This window comes from Cryptomeria japonica, chromosome 7 (assembly GCF_030272615.1).
Source record: "Cryptomeria japonica chromosome 7, Sugi_1.0, whole genome shotgun sequence".
In the NCBI taxonomy this organism is placed as follows: Eukaryota; Viridiplantae; Streptophyta; class Pinopsida; order Cupressales; family Cupressaceae; genus Cryptomeria; species Cryptomeria japonica.
Window position 1 is genome coordinate 37,489,177 of NC_081411.1, and position 26,441 is coordinate 37,515,617.

Here is a 26,441-nt window from a genome sequence, read left to right on the forward strand (position 1 = left end):
AACAACATAGAGAAATCTTTCCTGTAGGAAGTTCAAATAGAGCAAGAGTGCCTTTGGAGCTAGTCCACACTGATATATGTGGCCCAATGCAAACCCAATCTTTAGGAGGAAGTCTATATTTTCTGACATTTATTGATGATTTCAGTAGGAAAACTTGGATATATTTTTTGAAGGAGAAGTTTGCTACTTTCTATAAATTTAAGGAGTTCAAATCAATGGTGGAAAAACAAAGTGGACTATTCATCAAGGTACTCAAATCTAATAGAGGTGGTGAATATAGTTCTAATGAATTTTTGGATTTTTGCAGAGATCAGGTGATCAAGAAACAATTCACAACAAGGTACACACCACAACAAAATGGTGTAGCAGAGAGGAAGAATAGAACCATAATGGAAATGGCAAGGAGTATGCTAAAAGCTAAAAATTTATCTAATGATTTTTATGTTGAAACAGTAGCATGTGTTGTATACATTTTGAATAGAAGTCCCACAAAGAGTGTTAAAGAAAGAATCCCTCAAGAAGCATGGAGTGGTAAGAAACATTCTATATCTCATCTTAGAATCTTTGGATGTGTTGCATATGTTTTAGTTCTAGCTGAAATAAGGAGAAAATTGGATGATAAGAGTGAAAAATGTATTTTTATTGGTTATAGTGAGCAATCAAAAGCTTACAGTTTATATAACCCAGTTTCAAAGAAGATGATTATAAGCAGGGATGTCATATTTAAGGAGGAGGAAGCATGGGATGGAAATATTGATAGATCAGTCACAATTGGAGCACCAATAACAAATGATGAAGAAGAACAAGAAGAACATGTTGATCACCCAAATTAAGGAGGACCAAGCACTCCACCAAGAAATTTTGTTCAAGGTCAATCATCAAAACATGTTGAGCATCCTACTCCAAAAGAAGGTAATGAGACAACTCCTACATTTGCTAAATCAAAAGGTAAGAAAATGAGAAACTTGACAGAAATATATGAATAAGGTGAAGAATGCTTGGATTTTAGTTCAAATTTTTCTTTATTCTCTTGTGATCCTATGTGTTTTGAAGAAGCAGTTAAGGAGGAACATTGGATCAAGTCCATGGATGAAGAAATTAAATCCATTGAAAGAAATCATACATGGGAGCTCATGGATTTACTAGAAGGTAAAGATTGCATTGGTGTCAAATGGGTTTATAAAACCAAATTTAGTGCAGAAGGTGAAATTGATAAACATAAGGCTATATTAGTAGCAAAAAGTTATGTACAACAACATGGAATTGATTATACTGAAACATTTGCACTAGTTGCTAGGCTTGATATAGTTAGAATGGTTTTAACAATAGCTGCTCACAATAATTGGAAATTTTTTCAAATGGATGTTAAATCTGCATTTTTGAATGGTATTCTAGAAGAAGAAGTGTATGTGAAACAACCACCAGGTTATGAAGTGCATGGACATGAAGACAAGGTCTATAGATTGAAGAAGGCGCTCTATGGTCTCAAACAAGCACCTAGAGCATGGTATAGCAGGATTGCTTCATAGATGATTAGCAATGGTTTCAGCAGAAGCAGTAATGAACCCACTCTATACACAAAGATTAACAAAGAAGGTCAGATTTTGATTGTGTTCTTATATGTAGATGATTTGATTTTCACTGGAAATTTGTCTGTAGACACTTTTAAATCAGCAATGATGAAGGAATTTGAAATGACAGATTTGGTGTTGATGAGGTATTTCTTAGGTATTGAAGTTGTTCAGTCTGATAAAGGAATTTTTATTTGTCAATCTAAGTATGCCAAGGATGTATTGAGGAAGTTTAATATGTTGAATTCTAAATCAGCACCAACCCCAGTTGCAACAGGAACAAAATTAAGCAAAGAGGACAAAGGGTCAAATGTTGATCCAACTTTGTTTAAGAGGCTTGTTGGAAGTCTTGCGTATCTCACAGCTACAAGGCCACATATCATGTATGGTATTAGTTTAATCTCAAGATTCATGGAGTCACCAAAAGACTCACATTGGCAAGTTGGAAAGAGGATATTGAGATATGTTGTAGGAACCAAGGGATATGGAATTTTCTATTCCACCACTAATGAGTTTGATTTGATTGGTTATACTGACAGTGATTTTGCAGGTGGTATTCGTGATAGGAAAAGTACTTCCGGATATATCTTTCATTATGATACAGGTGCAATCTCATGGGCATCAAAGAAGTAGCCTATAGTGACCCTTTCATCAGCTGAAGCTGAATATGTAGCAGCAACATCAGTAGCATGTCAACCAATCTGTATGAGGAGAATATTGAAGGATCTATTACAAGCACAAGAGGAGCCTACACCAGTGTTTTGTGACAACAAATCAACAATTGCATTATCAAAGAACCATGTTTTTCACTAGAGGAGCAAGCACATTGATACGAGATATCACTTCATCAGAGAATTGGTCAATAATGGAGAAATCTGTCTTGAATTTTGCAAATATGAAGATCAGTTAGTTGATACTTTTACTAAGGCACTACTGAGAGACAACTTTGCATATTTAAGAGAAAATTTAGGAATAATAGAAGCTGAGATTATTAATAGAATAAATTAAGGAGGAATGTTAGAAGACGTTAATTTCCTCTGCAGAATAAATAAAACTAAATTTAGTAATTTCTTTATTACTCAAAAATCAGTTTTTTAATCCTCCACGCATGCACAGCTTCTATCGTAAAACTTTATCTTTGCATGATAGACTAGTAGATAGATATTCTAGAAGGATTTCAAATCTTCTATAAATAGAAGAATTATTGTAATCGATTCAAGGAATTATCAATAAAAAATCCATTTTTGTACTGAAGCATGGATTCATTGTTTTGTTTTATGTTTCTATTCTGATCTCTTCCTCCAAAAAGAAACATGAGGGTAGGAAAGAAATCCCACCACCTCGCATGGGAGAAGAGAAAGTAATGCCACCATGTAGGATAGGTTGAAAGTAGTTAGCGGAAAGGAAATATGATTTCCCCTATCCCGCATATAGTTAGAAGTTGACTAAGAGGCAATGTGGGATGAAGGGAAGATGTAGTGTAAAGGAAAGAAATAACCCATAGGACAAAATAAACATGCTGAGGAAAACATAGATTTAGGGCAAAAGTGCAATGAAGGTACGTAGGAGGCAGCGTAGGGAGATCAAATTTTAGGAAGAATGTTAGGGTTTTGGGTTTGAATTCCCGTTATCGGCTTCCTCATTGTAGTTGAAAGGAATCAATGATTGCAGAGTTAATGAAGATGATGGAAGAGATCAATACAAATTCAGGGGAACCAGATTGTTTTGTTCATATATCCATTCTTTTGCTCCAGTGAAGTCATATTTTTTAAATTTTTTATTTTTTTTTAGATTTTCTTGCTTTGAATTGGATTTTCCACTAGTTCAATGAATGGATACTTTGATGCCCGATTAATTTGAAAATTCCTCATATCCCATTCCTGATCTTTTTTCAATTTATGTTTATCTTTTTCTGATTTGGCTTTTCTTTTCCCCTTCGGTGCATTATCACCCAAGTGGATTATATCATTCCAACTAACTTGGGTATCTACTAGATAATCTTCTTCGAGATCATTATGATCTAAGATATCAGGTTCGCTGTCGTCTTCAACATGTGGTGTAGGTTGTGAATTTTGTACTTGTACTTGTGATGATGTGCCTTCCTGATTTTCACCACAACCTTTGTCAAAGACAAACTATGAAGACAATGTTTTGTGTTTAGTTGGCCTCTAATGGTTGTCCCCACATTCAAGATTCCTACCCTTCTTCCTATTCGACATCTCAAACGAAATAAAGGCTACAAAAAAATATGAATCTGTTGAAGAAGTAATAATAGACTATAAAGTATAATATATGTTTCATTGACCCTACGACCTACAATCTAGATGTCTAACGTCTCTCGAGTGACCACTTGACACTGATGGGTCCCCACTAAATAAGAATGAACTCAACAGTACAAACAGATATAGATAAATGTAGAATAATATTATAACACTCTAAAAATATGACCGCTCACCTTTAGGTCACTAGCAGTTGCCAATGATTGTGTAAAGATAGATCTGAGCTTTGAATTTATTTATACCAATCCTTGTATGGCAAATTCTGTGGGAATTTTATATGGTATATAAACATTTGGTAAATCTCGCTTAACTATGACACGACATGTAATTTTCAAGGCGATTATGGGTCGTCCAATTAACTAGCAAATACAATAGAGTTGGTGAAAATTAGGGAGAATGGAGACATGCATTGGAAAAATGTCGGCCGAATTGGGTCCTTCTGGCCAACAAATCTTCATATGCTTATAGGCGAATTACGATCGTCTATTAAGGCAACCTTGGAGAGTGTAGGCAAATAGATTAAATTTACCGTGTATCCACCATATATTGTATTGGCGAAATCCTCACATAGAAACAATTAATTACATAAAACATATTGTAATCAAGCTGCGAATCTGACGAAAATATAATGTTTTGGTGAAATGGCCACCTCCAATCGGTACAATATATTTGCCATTTCCCAAGTCGTCGACGTGAAAAATTCCCCATTGGCGAATATTCGCCCTTAAAGTAAACTTTGGTATGCTTATAAAAATTTATACTTGATTAAAATGGAGACTATGTTTAAACTAATAAAAGTTGTGAAATTGATAAAAATTCAAACTTGATCAAATTGAAGACTATATAGTAACAATGGTTATATTGATAGTACTTAGAAAACTATGTATAATATATATATATATATAGTAATTGATTAAAGGTTTTAAAGAAATGACATCTTTTATAAGTTTATTTTTTCTTTTTCTAGATTTGAGTTAGTAACACTCTTTATTCTCTAAAATTTATTGTTTTCAAATAATTGTATCATAGAATCAAGTTTTAGCATTTCTTCGTGTTTAATATAGATGTTGTATACTTTGGACATTATAAAATAAAACACTTATCTCTTTCTACTATCGTCATATTACAAAATAATACAATTCTCTCTTCCCCGTTGTCGTTAGGTTTCCATCTATATGTCTCTCATCCAAGTCTATGGGATGTGGATGTTTCCACTCTATTTGACTCCAACCCTTATATATATATATATATATATATATATATATATATATATATATATATATATATATATATATATATATATATATATATATATATATATATATATATATATATATATATATATATATATATATATATATATATATTTTTTTTTTTTTTCACAATTTTCATGAGTTGAGTTGAATTATGTAATATACAATTGGTATATTATTGCTCTTTTTTTTTTCTATATAATTTCTTTAAAGATTTAATTTCACATAGTTCTTATGAATCTTTAAAGTTTTGGATATTCATTTAAGCTGTTTGTTTCATGCACATGTTCTTCAAGCCACCTACCAATCTTTATGTCTTCTATTTTTTCAAGTAACATAATAACTAAATTGTAGTTTTTCTTAAAGAGACATTACTTAATTTCTACAAAGATAATTTCATTGTGATCTAATGACTTCAATTTATGATTCATGCTTTTGTATAGATGTGCAAAGATTTGGAATTTTATGAACAATAAAAGGTTCCAAAAAGAAAAATGTAGAGACAGGAGTTGAACCCAAATCCATACATGCAATGGCTATGGAATAATACCAAGCATAATAAGTTTTCCATTGATCTTTAATAGAGAAAGGTATGACTCTAGTGGATGTTTGGCAAAGAACAATATCTTGCATGAAGTCCAAGCTCTCTCTTTCTTTTTGCAAGACACAAGAATAATTGTAAACAACCCTAGTGGAAAACAAGGAATGACTTGAAATTTCTCCATTAGATATTAGAAATAAGGAAAAAATTATTATAGACTATCCAATGATTCATTGCAACAAGTGAAAATAATATCATGAATCAATTGGTCATACAGAGAGACCCATGGAAATGCTCCCTTAATGAAAGAAAACTATTCTTGTTTCTAACTATTTGTTAAATTTGTTTATAATTGACATCGTTGCACTTTTAAATTAGATGTATAGAAAAAAGGTTGTTTTATGGGTCACTGGCAACATAAACATGAGTTTTCTACATGACACCCCACTCAAGTCCTCCGAATTTTGTACAATTGTACTTAGGTTTAAATTATCTAAATCGATCATAAAAATAGAAATTGTAATGAACATGAAGAAATTTGAAGTTTTATGAAAGTTGGATGTATGTGTGATTCTGTGCAATAGTGATTCTATGGAGTCCAAGAAGAGGGCTTTAGATGTGAAGAGGACTATTACTTTTATATATTTTGATGGTCACACTTTCTGGGTACCTAAGGGTGCCAATGATTTGGAGATGAAAAACTTAGTGGATAAGATAATGTTATGGAACCAAAGACTTGATCACATTTGTGAGCAGGGTATTATAACCATAAAGAAAAATGCTCATTGAGGGGCTTGATGATTGTAATTTGAGATTGATTTTTTGCATTTATATATTACATTTATGGGTAAACAAAATTGTGTTCAATTTTACTGTAGTTCTCACAAATCTTTTGAGTTGTTGGAGTTTATATGTGCTCTAATGTTTGTTATCCTATAAATGTTGCTTTGGTTTTTAAATTTATGCATTTTGTTTCATTTAATGGTTACTATAGTCGAAGGATGTTTGTTTATTTTTTAAGAAGTAAATATAAGGTCTTTCCTACATGGGAGATGATTGGAAATCCACTTGGCCTTAGCTCAACTTTATTCACAAGGGCATCTTATCCCCATCTAAGTAAGCTAGTCAATTTTTGTTGATAAGATAATTTTCTTCTGGTATAGGCACATGCAAAAATGTAGAAGATTGCTGGAGTGTACTATTTTTTAGCACTTATCTATTTCTACAAAATTTCTTCCATTATTGAAATCAACTCCCCCTTAGGAAATGAACAAAATGAATGCAACAAATCTACAAAATATCAATATCAACTCCCCATTGAGAAAAGAATCATCCACAAAATACTCACCAACCAACTAGTTAGGTGACCTAGGCAAAGCAATTCCCTTGTCTCTCCCAAAGGAGATAGAGTTTGCTAACAAATACCCAAATCCTTTAATACCAAGAACATACAAAGATAGAGCAAGAGGGCAACATTGGCGGATGGAGCACTGAAGTCCTAAAGCTTTTGATTGGTTGACATTGGTGGTGATACACTCAAAGTCATCCCGAAAGAGCGTTTTCCTAGATTGAATCACTACTACATAGAGTGGGGTTTTAAAACATTTTTTGAAGCAATTTTTGAGTAAATTGTCTTAATTTGTGACAAAAAAACTTGTGTATTGTCTTAAATATTGTCTTTAAGCGTGTGTGTCTAATTATTGTCTCAAAAAATTGTCTTTATAAAGACAATATGAAATTGAGGTATTTATGTCTCTTTAGAGACAATAGTTGGGATTAGCAAACATATTGTCTCTAGAGAGAATATGAAAAAATGTATTAGAAAAATAAACAATTTATTTTAAATATTATTTTAGTGTGCTTTTAACATTCAATGTTTTCAAATAGCAATAATACAATACCATATTAATTGTAATTATTTCTAGTTTTCTTTATCTTACAAAATGATGTTGGAGTTCCTCCACAACCATAAAAACATACGATGGATATGGTATAAGCATTATTGAATATTGACACTAATTTCCCAAACATAAGAACACCAGAATCAAAATATTAACTCAAGAATTTTTTTGAAAAGATAGAACCGCCCAAGAAATCAAGCATGTACAATTCCATGACCAATAATTTGTTTGGCTATTAAAACATGTTTTTACAATGGTTGCATTTGGAGCTTAATGTTGGCTAAGCCAAAAAAATAAAATAGGATCAATTGATTTCGCCTAGATAGGATCATTTGATGTCCCCTTAAATATTTCTTTTGGGATTGTCATATACAATATTCTGTAAGAAAAATTACAAAATTCCAACCAAGACATTGTTGATGTCTTTAATCTTGGACTTTGGAGGGTAAGTTAGCGAGCATAAGATTCCAAGCTCATAATATTATGAAACACGTGCATTTAATTCCATAATTGATGGCTGAAGAAAATTTTGAGTGGTAGAATGCAATTGCGTTTGCAAATCTTGATTATGGGTATTGTGCTCTTGCTTTCACCATCCAACCCTTTGTTGATTATATGCATGTTGTTGAAATGCAATCATAGGCCATCGTGCATGCCCACTTGGTGTAATTAGCACTTCACAAATGACAAATTCAAACAAGGTAAATGAAAACTTAGATGACAATGCTGGGGACATGCTTCTTCCAGGAAGAGCAATTAAAACATCTTATATTAGCATAATGAATTTTACAAGTAAGAATTTGCTAAAGAGTAAAGCAGCCAATGCATTTATATCAATACAAGGGTCCACTCATACAATTGATATCAGTACAAGGATCCACTCATACAATTAGAATAATCCAATCACACTCCTCGATGAGGTATATTAGGTTAGTATTATAGATAATTCATAAAAGATATCACAATAGTAATAATCAGGATAATTTGACTTTTGTTGTATATAAATTATTTTAATTTAAATAAGGTGTAGCTTCTAATATCATTATATTGATTTATCTTAAGAAGCATCATATTTAAATCACAAGTATTAGATTGTAAAAAATGAGCATTTTATAGAGAATTAGATTTAGCATAACACATATAATTATTTAAGTATAAAAAGAGTGCCACATTTCTCAACTAGTTAGCACAAAAAGGCTTTATTGAACAAAGTACAAGATATAACGTCATTCCATCAATTATTCTTGTGCTTCTTAGAATACTCACCAAAGAATAGATGTTGCCGAAAAATTCAAATGGCACTTCCAAAGTCATTGCAACCTACAAAGTTAATAGATAAACCAACTCATACAAACTATTAAACTAGTCTCATATAACATAAGTGAATACTATAGAAGGAGACTTATTACCTAAAAAGGCCCTAATATGACATAAAATTCTCCTCTCAACATATAAACAAAGAATTTTCGTTCACATATAAATGGCATGATTAGATTTTCTCAAGAGTATGAGATACAAATATAAACCCCTACTTAATTTAACAAAGAGATAACAATCATAAAAATTGAGTGCATACCATTTCAGATTAGAAAAACTTAATTCAAATATTAAACTGATTTCGTTCTCCACTCACCCCAAATGAACCATCCATTTTTTTTAGTGCGGACTCTTGGCAACATGAAAGTATTATAAAGTACCAGCAAGAACACCTTAACAAAACAAAACTGAAAAGGAGTTATCTAAGAGAAGCCATAAAGGTGAAAGTATATGACCTTAACTTTGACCACACGACTTGGTGCATCTCTTCAACAATCTGAAACAACCCCTCCATATGCCCCTACCAACCCTCTAGCTCCTAATATTATCCCTCCAAATTATCTGCAATAATATATAAATAAATATTGTGAAAAGGAACATAACCATGTGCAAAGAAGCAAGCAAAAGCACCTCAATGACTATGTCAACTTCTTACTTCAATTCAAATGTGATAGACAAACAACATTAATCATTTACCTGATTACCACCTGTAGACACCTAAAATTGTCATATCTAATTAAATAAATATCTTTATTTATTTAATTATTTTAGACTAATTCTTCAATTAATTATTTATTTAATTAATTCATTTATCCTCTTCTAAGCCTTTTCTCATTTAAATAAATACATTTATTTATTTAAATTATCCTTTTCCTAAAATAAATACTTTTATTTATTTAATTGATCCCACTTCCTTTATTAATTAAATACATCTTTATTTATTTAATTCATTCATTAACCTTTTCTACCTATGACACATGTCATTCATCTCTTAATTCTTACACTACCTACCCTCTCATTATTTTTTTATTTCTTCTACCTACCCTCTAATCTTAGCCGACCATCTCTCTTTTACACCTCTCAATCTTATCCCTCCAATTCTTATAGTGTCTTCTATATAAGAGGATACTTCTTTCATTATCAACCCTAATCAAGTCTTCTATCATTCGAACTTTCATATGCGATCAAGTCTACTTGCAACCACATTTTCGTTCTTTGTTGAGCTCTTGTGCACACATAAAATTTGAGAGCAAATATATCAAGCAAGATCAATAGAGATAAGAAAAATGGAGATCCAAACCTTATTTGACATGTGATGGTATAATCTTTGTGATTTTATTTGGTTTGCATTGTCTTAGGTAATCTTCATATGTTATGGTGGATCTTTGTTGTTGTTAGGCTAAGGTTTTGTGGTTGAATCTATTTAGTCTTTCAATATTGTTGTTTCAATTTTTAAGTATAAACACCACCATCATTACACTTTCTAGCCCTGAAGCAACAATTGCAGAATGGATTGGTCTTCCAACTGTACCCATAGGCTCCCTATCATCATTGAATCGATACAGGTCCCCAAACTGTATTTATTTAAGGAAAAGAAAAAAGAAAATAAGAGACTAATTTTAGTTCTCTTAGATTTATGTCACCTCAAGAATCTTATAATATCAGCAAGAGTTAAGAAATTACTTTGATCTTACTAATATCACCCACCCTGTAAGCCCAACAATTATGTGTCGCATGTGAGTCTTGAACCTGAAACAAGAACACGTGAATATTAAGAATTCTAAAGTCAATTCTTTGAGAAATGTAAAAAAAATGATTTTCATTGGTTGCAAATTTCAAATGCACCACCAATACAATATTTTCTAGAGGAACCAAACTATTCATATTGGCACACTTTTAGTCTAATAAATACACCTTATAGATGTTGGCATATGAACCGGTATGATGAAAGGATGACATTGTATGTTGTCATTGATGTCAATATGTTGAAGAATGAACCGATAATATGCTAAACCGGTTTATTAAAGTTAAGCAACTGGCAAAGTAAACCAAAATGATGTTGTAAACCGGCATATGTGCAAAAGGTGAAGCGGTAGGTTTGTCCAAGTGAACCGGTATAGTGAAATGAAAACCGGTACATGGAATGTGGTATGACTACCAGTTGGTAGTCTCAACTTTAGGGTTTCCGATTGAAGTGTTCCAAGACTGTGTGATTCAACCGATGACATCGTGTGATGAGTTGGCATTGTAATGGAGATCAGATCGTGTTGCCACGTCCGCCTTGTGCGCGTGAAGGATCTTGCATATAGGAGATTGATCCTATCTACCTCAGAAATGTGCGAAGTCTCTATAAACGATGGAGAACGCATGATGGGTTATTACCTCCATGAAGCGGTGAAGAACAAACGATGGAGAATATCTTGAGATCTATTCAAGACCATTGTAGTATTCAAATGCTAAGTGATCAATGGTCAGGATTGAACTGTCAAAACTGCTTAACCTAAATGGTTAGGGTTTAGGGTTTATGCTACTGACCTACCTATTTCCTATAAGGTCGATGTTGTGTTTCATGTTAAAGTGGTTGGCAAATGTTGTGTGTGTATCTAAGTGCAGAGATACGTGATTCTTGTCAGACCAAATAAGAGGATTGATACCTCCATAGTGTGTGTGCAGAAGGAATGAACTAAAACGGATCTGCATTGGCATTGAGTGCTATTACCAGATCATTGTAATACTTGTTGATTTCTAACCACTTCAACAGCTGGAAAATCCCTTAACAGGGTAGCTTTAACCAACTTGTTGTAAATCCTTTAACAGGGTGACTCAAAGCCATTCAGTTCATAAAATCTTCTAACAAGGTAACCTTTAACAGGGTTAACCCTTAACCGGGTGATCCCTAACAAGATAAGTTCCTAACAGAACCTATTGTAACAGTCCTTAACCGAACTTGGCTCCTAATAGAGTGGACTTCTAAAGAGTTTAAAAACAGCTTGTGGGTATTCATCCCCATCATGGTTTTTCCCAGTTGGGTTTCCATGTGAAAAATATGTGTCATATGTAATGCCTCTTTCATGTGATGCTTTTCTATTTCCTATCAAGTGGTGAATCATGTTATTATATTTTTGATGGTAGATTTCCTATTTATGCATAAGGATAAAATGGAAGCGAGAGTGTAGGATGTATGGAAAGCTATGTGTTTCTAGTTCATGTTTTTCACAATTGCATTGTTTTTAACCGGTAGTAATCTGGTTCAGACCTGTGATAGTAATTGTCAGTCAAGTTCACAGTTTGCAGTCAAACCGGTTCAGGAAAAGTTTTTGTGCCTGTACTAATTCACTGCCCCTCTCAGTACTGGTTTGGTACTCACTGTTCATCATCGAGTTATCAATTGATATCAAAGTGCTATCCATGTCCTTTGTGTAGTAAGCTTAACCGCTTGAGGGAAAGATCTTATTGTAATGATGAAGAGGGAAGGTCCAAAGTTCAACAGAGATAACTTTAAGATATGGAAGGACATAATGAAGATATATATTAAAAGCATGGGTGCTCAACACTGGAGCTATGTTGAGAATGCTTATGTTGTCCCTACCGGTACTCTCATCGATGATCAAAGAAGAGAAATCCAAGAGAATGGGCAAGTAATGGAAGCTCTTATCAACAACCTTTCTGATATTGAGTTTGTTGATGTTCAAGAAAAAGAAAAATCCCAAAGAGGTATGGGATACTCTAGAGTCTATCTATGGTAGTGATGAGCATGTGAAACAAGCTAAGGAAGAAAGCCTTAGAGGAAAGTTTGAAGACATGTGGATGGTTGAAAGTGAGACCATTCAACAATATGGAATAAGAATCAAGACTATTGTTGGAGACATCAAGAGTGCAGGAGGTAAAATAGATGATGCCACTGTTGTTAGCAAAGTTTCGAGATCCTTATTACTGGTCTATGCAATAAGGGTTGTAGCTATTCAAGAGTTGAGATCAATAGACAAGACTAAGGCATCCCTAGACTCCATCATTGCAAAATTGACAGCTTATGAGCTAAATAGTTTTGATGGTAGCGTTCAGAAAATTGAATCAGCCTTTAGAGAATCTACTGCACCATCTAGAAAAGGCATAGAAGCCAGCACCAGTGGTGAACCAAGACAGGGCAGAGAAATAGATGATGAGGAGATCCTGATGGAATTTGAAGCTCTTATTGCCAAGAGACTTCCTAAAGGAACCGATAAATATAGAGGTAAGCTCCCTTTAAAATGCTTTTCTTGTAAATACACATTGCGGTAAACTGTCCTAATGGTGACAACAAGGAAAAACCGGAAAAGTTCAAGAAGTTCAAAGGAGGAAACCAGAGAAATTGTTTTGTGGCAGTTGATGAAGGTGTCACTGATGAGGAATCAAAAGATGAAGAAAATGAAGATATTGTGTTTGTTGCAATCAAGGAAGATGTGTCAGACAAGAAGGCTCTTGTATCCCGCTTTAATAATTCCAATGAGTGGATTATTAATAGTGGCTATTCTCACCATATGACTGGTGACTGGAGTAAGTTTCTATCTCTGGAAGAATATGATGGTGGTGTTGTTTGGTTTGGTAACGATGCACCATGTATTGTCAAAGGCAGAGGGTCTATCTCTCTGAATGGAAAGAGTAGTGCTGACAATGTGTATTGGGTAGATGGTCTCAAACACAACCTTTTGAGTGTTGCCCAGCTGAATGATAGCAAACTCTTTCTGGAATTCAAAAATGGAGTGTGCAAAATCAAAGGAAAGAATGGTGAACTGATGGCCACCGGTATGCAGACCAAAGGTAACCTATTTCAGCTAAATGCAAATATCAGTATGTGTCTTATGGCTAAGTTTGATGATAGCTGGATATGGCATAAGAGACTCTGCCATGTAAATTTTGATAACATTGTGAAGACCAGTAAGATCAAGGCAGTTAGAGGATTGTCAGTGCTGAAAAAACCAGAAAATCCTTTGTGCAGAGAGTGTCAACTGGGGAAAATGTCTTCCTCCACTTTCAAAGGTAAATCTTTCACTGCAGACAATTTACTTGATCTTGTGCATATTGATTTATGTGGTCCTATGAAGACTAGGAGTGTGTAGGGAGATAGGTATTTTATGATTCTTATAGATGATTACTCAAGAATAATGTGGGTCACATTCTTGAAGGACAAGTCTAAAGCCTTTCGAAAGTTCAAAGCTTTCAGAGCATTGGTAGAAAAGGAAAGCGGTAGAAGAATCAAATGCCTCAGAACTGATCAAGGAGGAGAATTCACTTTCGATGAATTCAACAAATACTGTGAAGAGAATGGCATCAAGAGGCAACTGTCTGCCTCCTAGACTCCACAACAGAATGGATTAGCAGAAAGGAACAACCGAATTGTGGTTGAAGGGGCTAGAACTATGTTGATCCAAGGAAAGGTTGCTCACACCTTTTGGAGAGAAGCGGTGAGCATTGCAGTCTACACAATGAACCGGGTACTCATCAAGAAAGGTAAGGACAAGACTCCTTATGAGTACTGGACCGGTAAGACACCAATGGTAAGCTACTTTAGAGTGTTTGGTAGCAAATGTTATATCAAGAGGAGTTAACATCAGAGCAAGTTCGATGCAAAATGTGATGAAGGAATATTCCTAGGGTATTCCACCAAGAGTAAAGCTCTCTAATGTTTTAACAAAAAAACTCAAAGAATCGTTGAAAGCATCAATGTCGGGATTGATGAAAACTCTGAGAAACCGGAGGAAACCGACAGTGAGAAAGGAGATGAACCGGTAGAAACCTTCTAGGAACCGGTTGCAAATCAGCCCAATACCAGTAACTGTGCTCCTACACCAGTTGATGATGATGTTGATAAAGATGAGGATGAAGAAGGAAAGCAAGAGGAAGTTGTTAAGAATATACCTAGGTATGTCAAACTCAATCGTGATACAAATCAGATCACAGGAGACAAAGATATAGGAATTCTTACAAGAAGAAAGGTCAGAGAAAACTCATGTATGATCTCTGAATTTGAGCCTAAATCATTCAAAGAGACACATAATGATGAAGACTGGATCAAGGCAATGAAAGAAGAACTTGATCAGATAGAGAAGAATGGTGCATGGTCTTTGGTATCCAGACCAGAGCATAAAAATGTCATTGGAACCAAATGGGTCTTCAGAAATAAGTTGAATGAGGATGGCACATTGGTAAGGAACAAAGCCAGACTAGTATGTAAAGGATATGCCCAAGAAGAAGAAGAAGACTATGGAGAGACCTTTGCTCCAGTAGCAAGATTGAAAGGAGTTCGTATGCTTCTTGCATATGCAGCCTTTAAAGGATTCAAGATATACCAAATGGATGTAAAATCTGCATTCGTAAATGGAATACTTGAAGAAGAAGTATATATAGAGCAGCCAGATGGGTTTGCCCTATCAGAAGATAGTGACATGGTATGTAGGCTACACAAAGCCTTGTATGGACTAAAGCAGGCACCTAGAGCATGGTATGAACACTTGCACTCCCATCTTGTAAAGATTGGATTTGTAAGAACAAGTGAAGATAGCAATATCTATTTGAAATCAGAGGGAGATCAAATTCTGACCAATGAAGTATTTGTAGATGACATAATCTTTGGTGGAGATAACAAAACAAGTCATGACTTTGCAGATGAGATGAAAAAGGAATTTGAGATGTCACTCATAGGGGAGATTAAGTTCTTCATTGGACTACAGATTCAGCAAATGAAAGATGGAATCTTTATTACTTAGTCCAAGTATGTCAAAGAGGTGTTGAAGACCTTTGGCATGGAAGAGAGCAAACCGATTGGTACACCAATGGTGACCGGTTGTAAACTATCAAAAGAGGATGACTCAACATTGGTAAATGAGATGGAACACTGATCAATGATTGATAAGTTGCATTATGTGGTGCATAGCAGACCAGACATTGCGCATGCAGTAGGTATTAATGCTTGGTTCCAGAAAAGCCCAAGAGAATCCCACTTGGTAGCGGTCAAGCAGATTCTTAGATATCTGAAGGGAACTATTGACTATGGATTATGGTATCCATACAATAATGATTTCAACCTGAGAGTGTTCACAAATGCTGATTGGGCTAGTAATGTGGATGATCAGAAGAGCACAACTGGTGGTGCATTCTTTCTTGGTGGTAGACTAGTCTCATGGATGAGTAAGAAGCAAAGTTGTATCTCTCAGTCTACAGCAGAAGCGGAGTATGTTGCAACTTTTATAAAGTGCACCCAGACTATTTGGATGAAGCATGTGTTGAATGGCTTCGAAGTCCCTGTATCTGAACCAATAAGTATATTTTGTAACAACACAAGTGCAATTAACATCTCCAAGAATCTGATTTTACATGCTAGAACTAAGCACTTCGAACTCAAGTATCATTTCTTGAGAGAAAAGGTTCAGAACAAAGAGGTGGTATTGGAACATGTTTCCAGTAAGAAGCAGTTAGCAAACATATTCACCAAGCCTCTATCGAAGGCTACATTTACCTATTTGAGAGGTGAATTAGGGGTGTTGCCCCTTCAAGAGGTAAATTGAAGGTATGTGCTCCACATCAGTCAGGTCTTATATTGCTATATCTTTTCAGGATTGATGTGTTAAAGGATGCTACTCCTCAGGGGGAGCAGCATAGTGGAAAAAGGCAACTTGTGCCTCCACTTTGACATTATTGTCAAAGGGGAAAAAAATGTGATGAGATTGTTGTGAAAGGGGAAAAAAATGTGATGGAGATCAGATATCTGCAACTTAGGGGGAGAAAATGTGAAGCGGAGAGATATCCTTGTATATTGCCATCAATGCTAAAGGGGGAGATTGTTGGCATATGAACCGGTATGATGACAGGATGACATTGTATGTTGTCATTGATGTCAATATGTTGAAGAATTAACTGATAATATGCTGAATCAGTTTATTAAAGTTAAACAACTGGCAAAGTAAATTGGAATGATGTTGTAAACCGGCATATGTGCAAAAGGTGAAGCAGTAGGTTTGTCCAAGTGAACCGATATAGTGAAATGAGAACCAGTACATGGAATGTGGTATGACTACCGATTGGTAGTCTCAACTTCAAGGTTTCCGGTTGAAGTGTTCCAAGACTGTGTGATTCAACCGATGACATCGTGTGATGAGTTGGCATTGTAATGGAGATCAGACCATGTTGCCACGTCAGCCTTGTGCGCATGAAGGATCTTGCATATAGGAGATTGATCCTATCTACCTTAGGAATGTGTGAAGTCTCTGTAAACGGTGGAGAATGCATGATGGGTTATCGCCTCCATGAAGCGGTGAAGAACAAATGATGGAGAACGTCTTGAGATCTGTTCAAGACTGTTGTAGTATTCAAATGCTAAGTGATCAATGGTCAGGATTGAACCGTCAAAACTGCTTAACCTAAATGGTTAGGGTTTAGGGTTTATGCTCACAACCTACCTATTTCCTATAAGGTCGATGTTGTGTTTCATGTTAAAGTGGTTGGCAAATGTTGTGTGTGTATCTAAGTGCAGAGATACACGATTCTTGCTAGACTAGATAAGAGGATTGATACTTGCATAGTGCATGTGCGGAAGGAATGAACTAAAACGGATCTACATTGGCATTGAGTGCTATTACCAGATCATTGTAATACCTATTGATCTTTAACCACTTCAATAGTTGGAAAATCCCTTAACAGAGTAGGTTTAACCAACTTGCTGTAAATCCTTTAACAGGGTGACTCAAAGCAATTAAGTTCATAAAATCCTCTAATATGGTAACCGTTAACAGGGTTAACCCTTAACTGGGTATTTTAGCCATCCCTTAACCGGGTGATCCCTAACAGGATCAGTTCCTAACAGAACCTATTGTAACAGTCTTTAACTGGACTTGGCTCCTAATAGAGCGGACTTCTAAAGAGTTCAAAAACAACTGGTGGGTATTCATCCCCGCTGTGGTTTTTCCCAATTGGGTTTCCATGTGAAAAATATGTGTGTCATGTGTGATGCCTCTTTCATGTGATGCTTTGCTATTTCCTATCAAGTGGTGAATCATGTTATGCTAGCAAGTTATTATATTTTTGATGGTAGATTTCCTGTTTATGCATAAAGATAAAATGGAAGTGAGAGTGTAGGATGTATGGAAAGCTATGTGTTTCGAGTTCATGTCTTTCACAGTTGCATTGTGTTTAACCGGTAGTAATCTGGTTCATATCGATGATAGTGATTGTTAGTCAAGTTCATAGTTTGCAATCAAATTGGTTCAAAAAAAGTTTTTGTGCCTATACTGATTCAGCCCCCCCTCTCAATATCAGTTTGGTAGTCACTGTTCATCATTAAGTTATCAAAAGAGGACCTATAAATCCAAGACATTCCATAGATGTCCTTTGTTTATAAATATAATACCTATGTGCCAAAATGAAAATTAGTAACTTGGGAATAGTTAATTAAAATGGTTGCTGATTGGAAATTGCCAATTTTTTTATACCATGTGCAAGGCCAATAGGCATTTGTTACAAAATTTCCAATTTTCTAATATAAAACTATAAGGGTATTTTTCGAATGTTGATCATATGAAGTGCCACAATCATGAAATTATAAGGAAGAGTATAGAAAGCTTTCCCCAATACCCTCATTGTTAGAATACAAGAACAGTCTTAGATCAAAATTATCTACAACAGGGAGTAAGATCAAGATAGCCTTGAATCAATGATAAGGAGGCCTGTGAAAGGAAAAAGCTGGTTGGCAAACCTAAGATAGCCCTATAATAAAGATGGCCATCACCCATTCATTGATTGAACAGTGACAAAAGAAATCAGAGAACCATTGAAATAGTAGTTTTTCCTTCAAGTTTGCATTGGTGAAGACAAAGAGAAAACTCTATGAGGAAAAAACAATAACCTTGTAGGAATTATGGGGAGAGGAGGACAAATAGAACAATCATTAATGAAAGGCCTACAAATAAGAAAGAAAGTTGCAATCCTAGATCACCATAGCAATGAATGAGCAAAGGCACAAAGATACCCAATCCTTCCATTTTAATGCTTTCCTTTCTTAATTTCAACTACACCTCTTAGTAACACTGTAAGCTTGATTGCCATTAGGAAAACCTATAGGATAGTTTCTTTAAATCTTGCCCACTCGTAGGCTCTTTAAACTTTGCCTATCCTCCTTAAAATGAAAGGGAGAAGAACCATTGCTATTTATATGTGTCTATGGGAAAAGTGAAATGAAATGAAACATGCAGAAAACTAGGATGAAATGAATAAATTCAAACATTTGAGTCATACTGCAAAGTTGGTTGTAGTAGTTGTGCCCCAATATTTAAGAACTACAAGATCATAGGCCCTAGACACTTTGTCTTCTTTGTCATACCCACCTTTGATTTTTCAAATAAAAGACTCCATTAATAATACAAAATCTAGATTTTGCTCAATTTTTTAATTGTATATACCTTTAATATTTACACTCTTAACATGGAACTTACCCAAATAGATTGATGATGACTGAATCCAAATAGTGTCCCCCATACATGTGAGACAACCATACAAAATTTTACCAGTTAGCTTGTATAACAAACAATTGAGATGCAAAAGACTTATTCAATATTCAATATTATTTCAATATGATGATAAACCATATTCAATTTTATTTCAATACTATTTTAGTAATAATACTATAAATTAACATATTTTGGGGAATAAGTTGGTGATCTATAACTTTGTGATTGATAGATTTACATGAGAAATATGTATTAGGAAGTGTGATATAGAAAAACAATTATTCATGATGATTGTTATTAATTTTAATGTTAATGGAATGTTTGATTTATTGATTGAAGATAGAGCACTTCACGAATGTAGGAGGCTAACACTCCAAAAACTGAAAAAAAGCTCAACAAGGAAAAGAAAACTCTAGGAATTCAATCCAAGAAAAGAACATTGACAATTTCTAATTAGAGAAAACAGAATCCTTTTCCATAAATGCTAAAGACTATGCTTACAAGTGACGTCCTTACAATTTATTTTAGCAAATGAAAATAAATAAATTTGATAATGCATTAATCAAACTCTGCTTAAATTTAATTGATCTCCTAATGCTTCTATAGACAGTAAGGTCGTGAGTACAAGGTATCATGAAAACTAAGGCATAATACACCAAAAAAATGCAATAATTAAGGGTTGTGAAAATGTTCGAAGAGTTGTATATCTTTTCACGAGAATCACAGTCATCGTGTGTTACCAGAAATGCCAACACAGTCTCCATAAGAGTCATAGGGTTCAAAAGGAGCAGTAATGTCAGGTTATCCAAATCCTAGACATAGAACACTGCTTTGGCCATAAAAAGATGTACAAGCAAATCATTTTGCAGCATAAAAGGATGCAGTGATCTTGTGCATTAACAATCACAAGGATGAAAGATAGGTTTTGTGAAGGATTGCATGCCTACTCTCAGTGTTATAAAAATCATCAAAAGATTATTAGCAATCACAGGTCTATCAAAACAATGCTATATATGACAATCTTAACAGTTGCAATCTCAAATGAGGAAAGAGTGTTAAAACCTAAAGAAAAAAACCCAAGGTGTAGAGTTTCAAGGATAAGATTGTGTTTATAACAGTGGCAACTCAGACCAAAAGATGAGGGTTCGCCAACATGCAAAACAAAGGAGCAATCTCAAGGCATAGAAGGAGATCATTCATGGTGAATGATTATAAAGAGACAAAGGGAAATAACAGTCCAAACATGGGTGATGACACAAGGAAAATGCACTATAAAGACAAAGGTTGCAGTGAATCACGATCCTTTGCCAAATAAACCAATATGATGACCCATAAAGTTTTGTCATAGTCAAATATACAAGAAAAGTGGTCTAAGAGAAGTTTCCCCTTCAGGACAATGGTGAAGTATTGAAAAGCTTCATGAAGCTATTAAGAAAATAACTAGTTCATCAAGTTTAAGAAGATTGCATTCATGCCCTCTATTATCATGCACAACAATAGAAGGGTGCAGTCAGGTCAGAAAGGGAGAACACGGTCACAGTCAAGGTGTTGCTGTTAAAATGCAGTAGATAAAGATCTTTTGTAAGTCAAGGCTGCAAAAGCATGTGAAAGACATGGTAACAGTCATTTAGCAGTGATGTCATGTGAAAACTTGGAATCTCCCAGTCTCCTCTCTTTCTAGGATTCTAGTTGCTCTAAATTATGGATTTCTAGAATTGTATTTGCCTTGCATTGAGGTGGTGGATTGAAACCAATGTGATCAAACCCTCATTTTAATAAGTTGTATTGGTTTTCATAAGTTACTACACTATATTTTTACAACATGGAAAAAGGCATGCAGTGTATCTACTTTTGGTTAAATTATATTCATCATATGTTGAGCCACTGTAGAAAATATTAAAACATTTTATTCCTTTTCCATGTCCTTGAGTTGATCTTTATGAATGCATATTGTAATGTTTCGTGCAAATAATCAATTTCCTATTGTTTCTGATGATAACATAATGAAGTTTCTAAATGGGAGAAATGCAAATTTCCTTGCCCAAATGAGTAAGTCTATAAGTCACTCTTGGGTTCATTTATTGAATCAGAATAGGAACCCTTTGCTATAGGAATATTTCTATTGAAACTTCACGAGTGAAATTTTAGTTTATAAATTATACACGATCCATAAGACTGACTATTCTTACTCTGCACTTCTCATGTATTTACTATGTACACAGCTGATTTGCCTGTAGCATTAGGTATGCATCTGAAAGCATTGGTTCAGCTTGCCATGAGGCATACGTAAATGTTGATAATTCACCTGTTAAGTCAGGCAATACTCTAGGGAGGTAACTCATCTACTCTTGATTTTATCACTTCACATGTTTGCACTGTTTCAGCCATGAAAGCGAAAAATAAATTCATTTGCAGATTAAATATTTCTGCACTCAGCTGCCTTTCACTGAGAAACAACTTTCAAAAGGAGGTGTGAGGCTAGCCAAAACATTGAATGACATTTTTGAGAAAAAAAAATTCAAAAGCATGTGAAAGACATAGTAACAGTCATTTAGCAGTGATGCCCTAATTTACAGAAACTGTTCCAAGTTTTCCTGAATTTTAATTGGCAATGTAAAGTAGGGATAATACCTTAGCTTCTTTCTCACATAAATTGTTGATTCCACTACTATATGGTGCCAAAAAATGCAATTATATTCTGAAAATTTTGAAAAATGAGGCAACAAGTTTAAGAGAACACCTAAGACTGAAATATTAAGATAATACATAATACTGATCGTTTAAATACCATAACTTCTAAGATGCTAAACATGATAGTGAATTAAACATATGATTCTTTTATGGATTGAATATCAAGATCTATTAGGAAGGAATCACGTAATGTTTTTAAAACATGATTGATATATTGATTAGGATACTTACAAAACTTGTTTGAAGTCAAAGTCTAAGGTGGAAACATAAATCAGAATGTTATTTAGCACAAGATTAGCACAAGAAAAAATTTGAGAGTATCTAAATATACATGAATCGCCATTTCTTATATTGGACGAACGAATGGCCCTTCTAGGGTTGCAGCTCATGATATTGGCAAAATGTTGTTAGTAGCAAGCACACTTATAAACATGCATGTAGAATATAGCAGCAAGCGCACTAATAGCCATTTGCGCAAAATGTGGAAGCATTCAGACTCGTTGAAATGAAGAACTTGTTACTCACTAAGGAACATGTATTCTGCAAGCTTCACACAGATCTCTAAGATATCATCCTTCACGCCGGTCTCCAAAATACAGCTCTCAAACCCCTTTACTAAACGAGAACAAGGTAGGTTACAAAAGTTTATGGTGACATTTAAATAGATATGCTAGACAAATTCTAAGATAAGTGAAATCCTTGGGCATATTATTATATATGATAAGACAAATTTTAACACAAGCCAAATCTCTTCACAGCTGCCACAAGATGGGAGCATAGTGACAAAAGTTAAAGAATCTGGCTTTACACCTGCCAATTGCATTTGCGTAGAAGATTTTAAAAATAATCCATTTTATGAAATCCTGAGATTATGGCATTCCATGACACCACATCTTTTTGAGGCATTTTGTCAAACAGTTCAAGCGCAAAACCCAAAAAAACAATAGAAGAAGTTTAGAAACGCAAATTCAGCTTATAATCAATTTGGGTATAGTAGATCTTTTGGAAAATTCACAGCAAGAATTATTATAAAAAAATTAATAGATTAACAACAATGGGCAGTAAAGGAGTCACCACATATTTACAAAGCCAAGGCGCCAAGAAAGCTATCTATCACCCAATCAAATAGGCTTTACGGAGGCTGCTCAAATAGCAGGCCATCGAAGCTCAAATGCAATCACTATCGGGAATTGCTCAATAGTGGATAAAGAGGTTTTCATACATAAACCAGCTGCGGAAATCAGGGGGTTTCCATCTACAATCTCTAGTGACACACGGATAGGATGTCTGAATTATGGGAGGGAATGAATTCATAAAACCAGGATATCATCATTGATCGTGCACTCAGTTCAAATAGGAGGCATTTGAGCACCCACTTTCCTTCCAAAATGCAATTTCAAACTCCATACCTTTATCCCCAAAAGGATCCTGTAACAAATCCATGGCCGACATCACTTAAAAGAGATAAGCCATGTAATTAAGCACGCATAAAATAGGATAGACTTATGTATTACAGTCATTCCCCTAATTTATTTCCTTAAAGCCTATGGGAAATGGAGAATAGGATTAAGCAAAAGCGACATGGCACAGAATACTCTGCATGCAGGATTCATTCATCTCTCTGAGCTTAATTTCATCAGGTCTAGCCATCGATCAGACTTGCTAAACCTAAGCATACTATTTAATACTTGCCAGTTCTCTTATATTAAGCATGCATACCTGTAATCGAAATCTCTTGATCGGGTATTCCTCGGACTTAAATCTTAAGACCAGGGACGAGCTCTACGATGTGCTTGTATCAATGCAGGAGGAAGCAACACAGTACATTGATATCCCTTTCCTCAAAGCCAATGGATGAATAAGCCGCTGCCTGGATCATGGAGATTCTCCTTCTGAAGCGAGGGATCATGCAGGAAGTAGAGTTTTATAGAGAGTCCTGTAAAACAATACCAATTAAAAATTCACTTCCCGCTATTACCCTCTGCCCCTTGCCGCCTAAAATTGCCGCCTAAATTTAAGACAGTTAATTTTTTTTAATTTTTAATTTAAGATAATTAAAATACTAATTTAAATATTAAGACAATATATCAATTTTATCTTTAAAAAATGTCTTAAAGTGCCCTTTTATGTAGTAGTGTTAATAAAATGAGGACCAAATCGAGAGCATCCAACATAAACAAGATGAAAAACAATTCAATATGATAATAAGCCTGAGAAAAATCATTTTTAAAGATATAGAGTTTGTGGTTTGGAGCATCAAGGCCATTCCATGCCTTCCCAAAATTTAATCGTAATATCCAAAATAAATCTTGACTTAATAGAACATTCTGATGATGAATCACAGAGTGATTCGAAACATTGACGATAAAATATTCAAACACAATCACATCCAGAAAAAATTATGAGATTAATAGAACATGTTTGCTCAAGACAAATAAAATTAAATAAATAGATAATATAAAAAATATGCAATTTTCAGCAGTACATATCGTTTATTGAATTTTCCTTAGAGATGAAAATTACAATGTCCTATGACTCGAAGGTATACCTTAAAAATCTTCATTATCAAATAATTTTAAGCCCTGATGGTCTACAATTGTTACTCCCCCATCCACCACAAGATTATGACCACTTACATACTTTGATTCCTCACTCGCGAGATACAATGCCCCCTCTGCAATGTCCTCTTCTTTAAGGGTAGCTTCCTTCAAATTGGCTATATCCCCAATCTTGGCCTCTATGTGGGCCTTAACCTTGTCTCTCTCCTCTTCTGAAGCCCCTACTTCCAAGACATTCGTTATCATATCTGTGGCAACCCCAAAAGGAGAAATACAATTTACCCTAATACCATATTTACCCAGCTCAGCTGCCCCATTCTTAGTCAACCCAACAACTGCATGCTTTGAGGCAGTATAAGAGTAATTATGGCCTCCTAATATCCCTAAAATGCTAGACGTAGAGATTATAGAGCCCCTTTTCTGAGGGATCATAACACGAGCCGCATGCTTAATGCCGTGCATTACTCCTTTTACATTTACATTCATAACATTTTCGAATTGTTTCATGTCATAATCTTCCACGTTCGCTTTATGGGTATTTGCGATTCCTGCGTTGTTATATATTATATCCAGCTGGCCGTGTTTTTCCATGGCGAAATCCACGGCTGCACTCACGTCCTTCTCTTTGCTCACATCGCAGTGGACAAATGTGGCCCATTGAGGAAGGGCTTCTGCAACTTTTAAACCAGCATCGTCTGCAACATCTGCAATTATGACTTTCGCCCCATGTTTTGCGAAGAGCCTAACGGTGGCTTCTCCAATGCCTTTTGACCCACCTGTAACTATTGCAACCTTGCCTTGCAGCCTGCATTTTAGAGAAACATGTGTTAACATTTTGCCAATAAAAAATAAAATTATGACACCCAAACCAGAAACAAAGTTTTTCAAAACTGCATCTAAGAGATTTCCTTCAGATCATCCTTTATTGGTTTATAATATGCAGACAACTCTAAATATAATGGTATTGGGAACTCTATGAAACTTAAAACAGCATAGATCTCCTCAGAAAACTAAAGCAAACAACGAAACACAGATCAAATAGCCTGAAGGCAATAAAGTTCCACCGACATACTCAGAAGAACAAAAACGATGAAAACACAAAGAAACAACCAAAAAAACCCACCATAGCATATAACATCAGGACTTGAAACCAAATAGCTCTGACGAACTCTGAACATGACCACTAGACTTAGCCACAGAGTCATTACACAAATTTCATCACTGCTAGTGTAACTCAATCCTGGTTCACAAGAATTCCTAGAACTCTCATACATGGCCTTCATTCTTTTGTCCTTAAACAATTTCATCTATAGATAAGAACCCAATGACATTATTTCTAAACTAGTTTGCAATCAAGTTAGTGTTGAGAGCTAAACGTATATGAAATTTAGGGCAAGGACCAGAAAGAACAGTTAAATAAATTTAGCACTATTAATAATAATTTGAAACAAAAGATGAAATTACCTTCCCAATACAGAAGCTGCAGCCACTCCCATTCCTGTAGCCATGGGGCTCTTGTGAGAAAAGTTCAGTCGAGGGGTCAGCTTTATAGAATACAGATTTTTACCCAAGAGACTCGAGCCTGACAGCCTAGCCCATTAACTCTTCAGACAGAACGTGACACACATCGAGACAGGATTATAAAGCTGCGGTAGACATTAAAAATGGATAATAAAGCAACATTGACTCTTCGATCTTTCAAAAGAAAATGTTTTTGTTTTTCCTCTGTTTTTGTAATCTTCCGAGTGCTTGTCTTGTCGTTTTACATAAGAACTTATCTTTTCATCCGATAAGTTTGCCACTTGCAAACTACAGTTTGTACCTGAGAAAAGATGCTTGTCATGTCAAACTTTTT

The 26,441-nt window shown here is 34.8% G+C and overlaps 1 protein-coding gene and 1 pseudogene across 1 annotated transcript; both read right to left on the bottom strand.

The window, feature by feature from the left end:
• Window positions 1-2,575: 2,575 nt before the first annotated feature.
• On the bottom strand, window positions 2,576-10,746 carry LOC131056254 (uncharacterized; annotated as a pseudogene).
• Window positions 10,747-24,486: 13,740 nt separating this feature from the next.
• Window positions 24,487-26,218, bottom strand: LOC131056206 (short-chain dehydrogenase reductase 2a). The gene is made up of 2 exons (XM_057990553.2): window positions 26,051-26,218; window positions 24,487-25,391 (listed from the first exon to the last, which is right to left on the bottom strand). Exons 1-2 carry the CDS (start codon window positions 26,092-26,094, stop codon window positions 24,578-24,580), a joined length of 858 nt encoding a protein of 285 aa, XP_057846536.2. The 5' UTR covers window positions 26,095-26,218; the 3' UTR covers window positions 24,487-24,577.
• Between the last annotated feature and the right edge of the window lie 223 nt (window positions 26,219-26,441).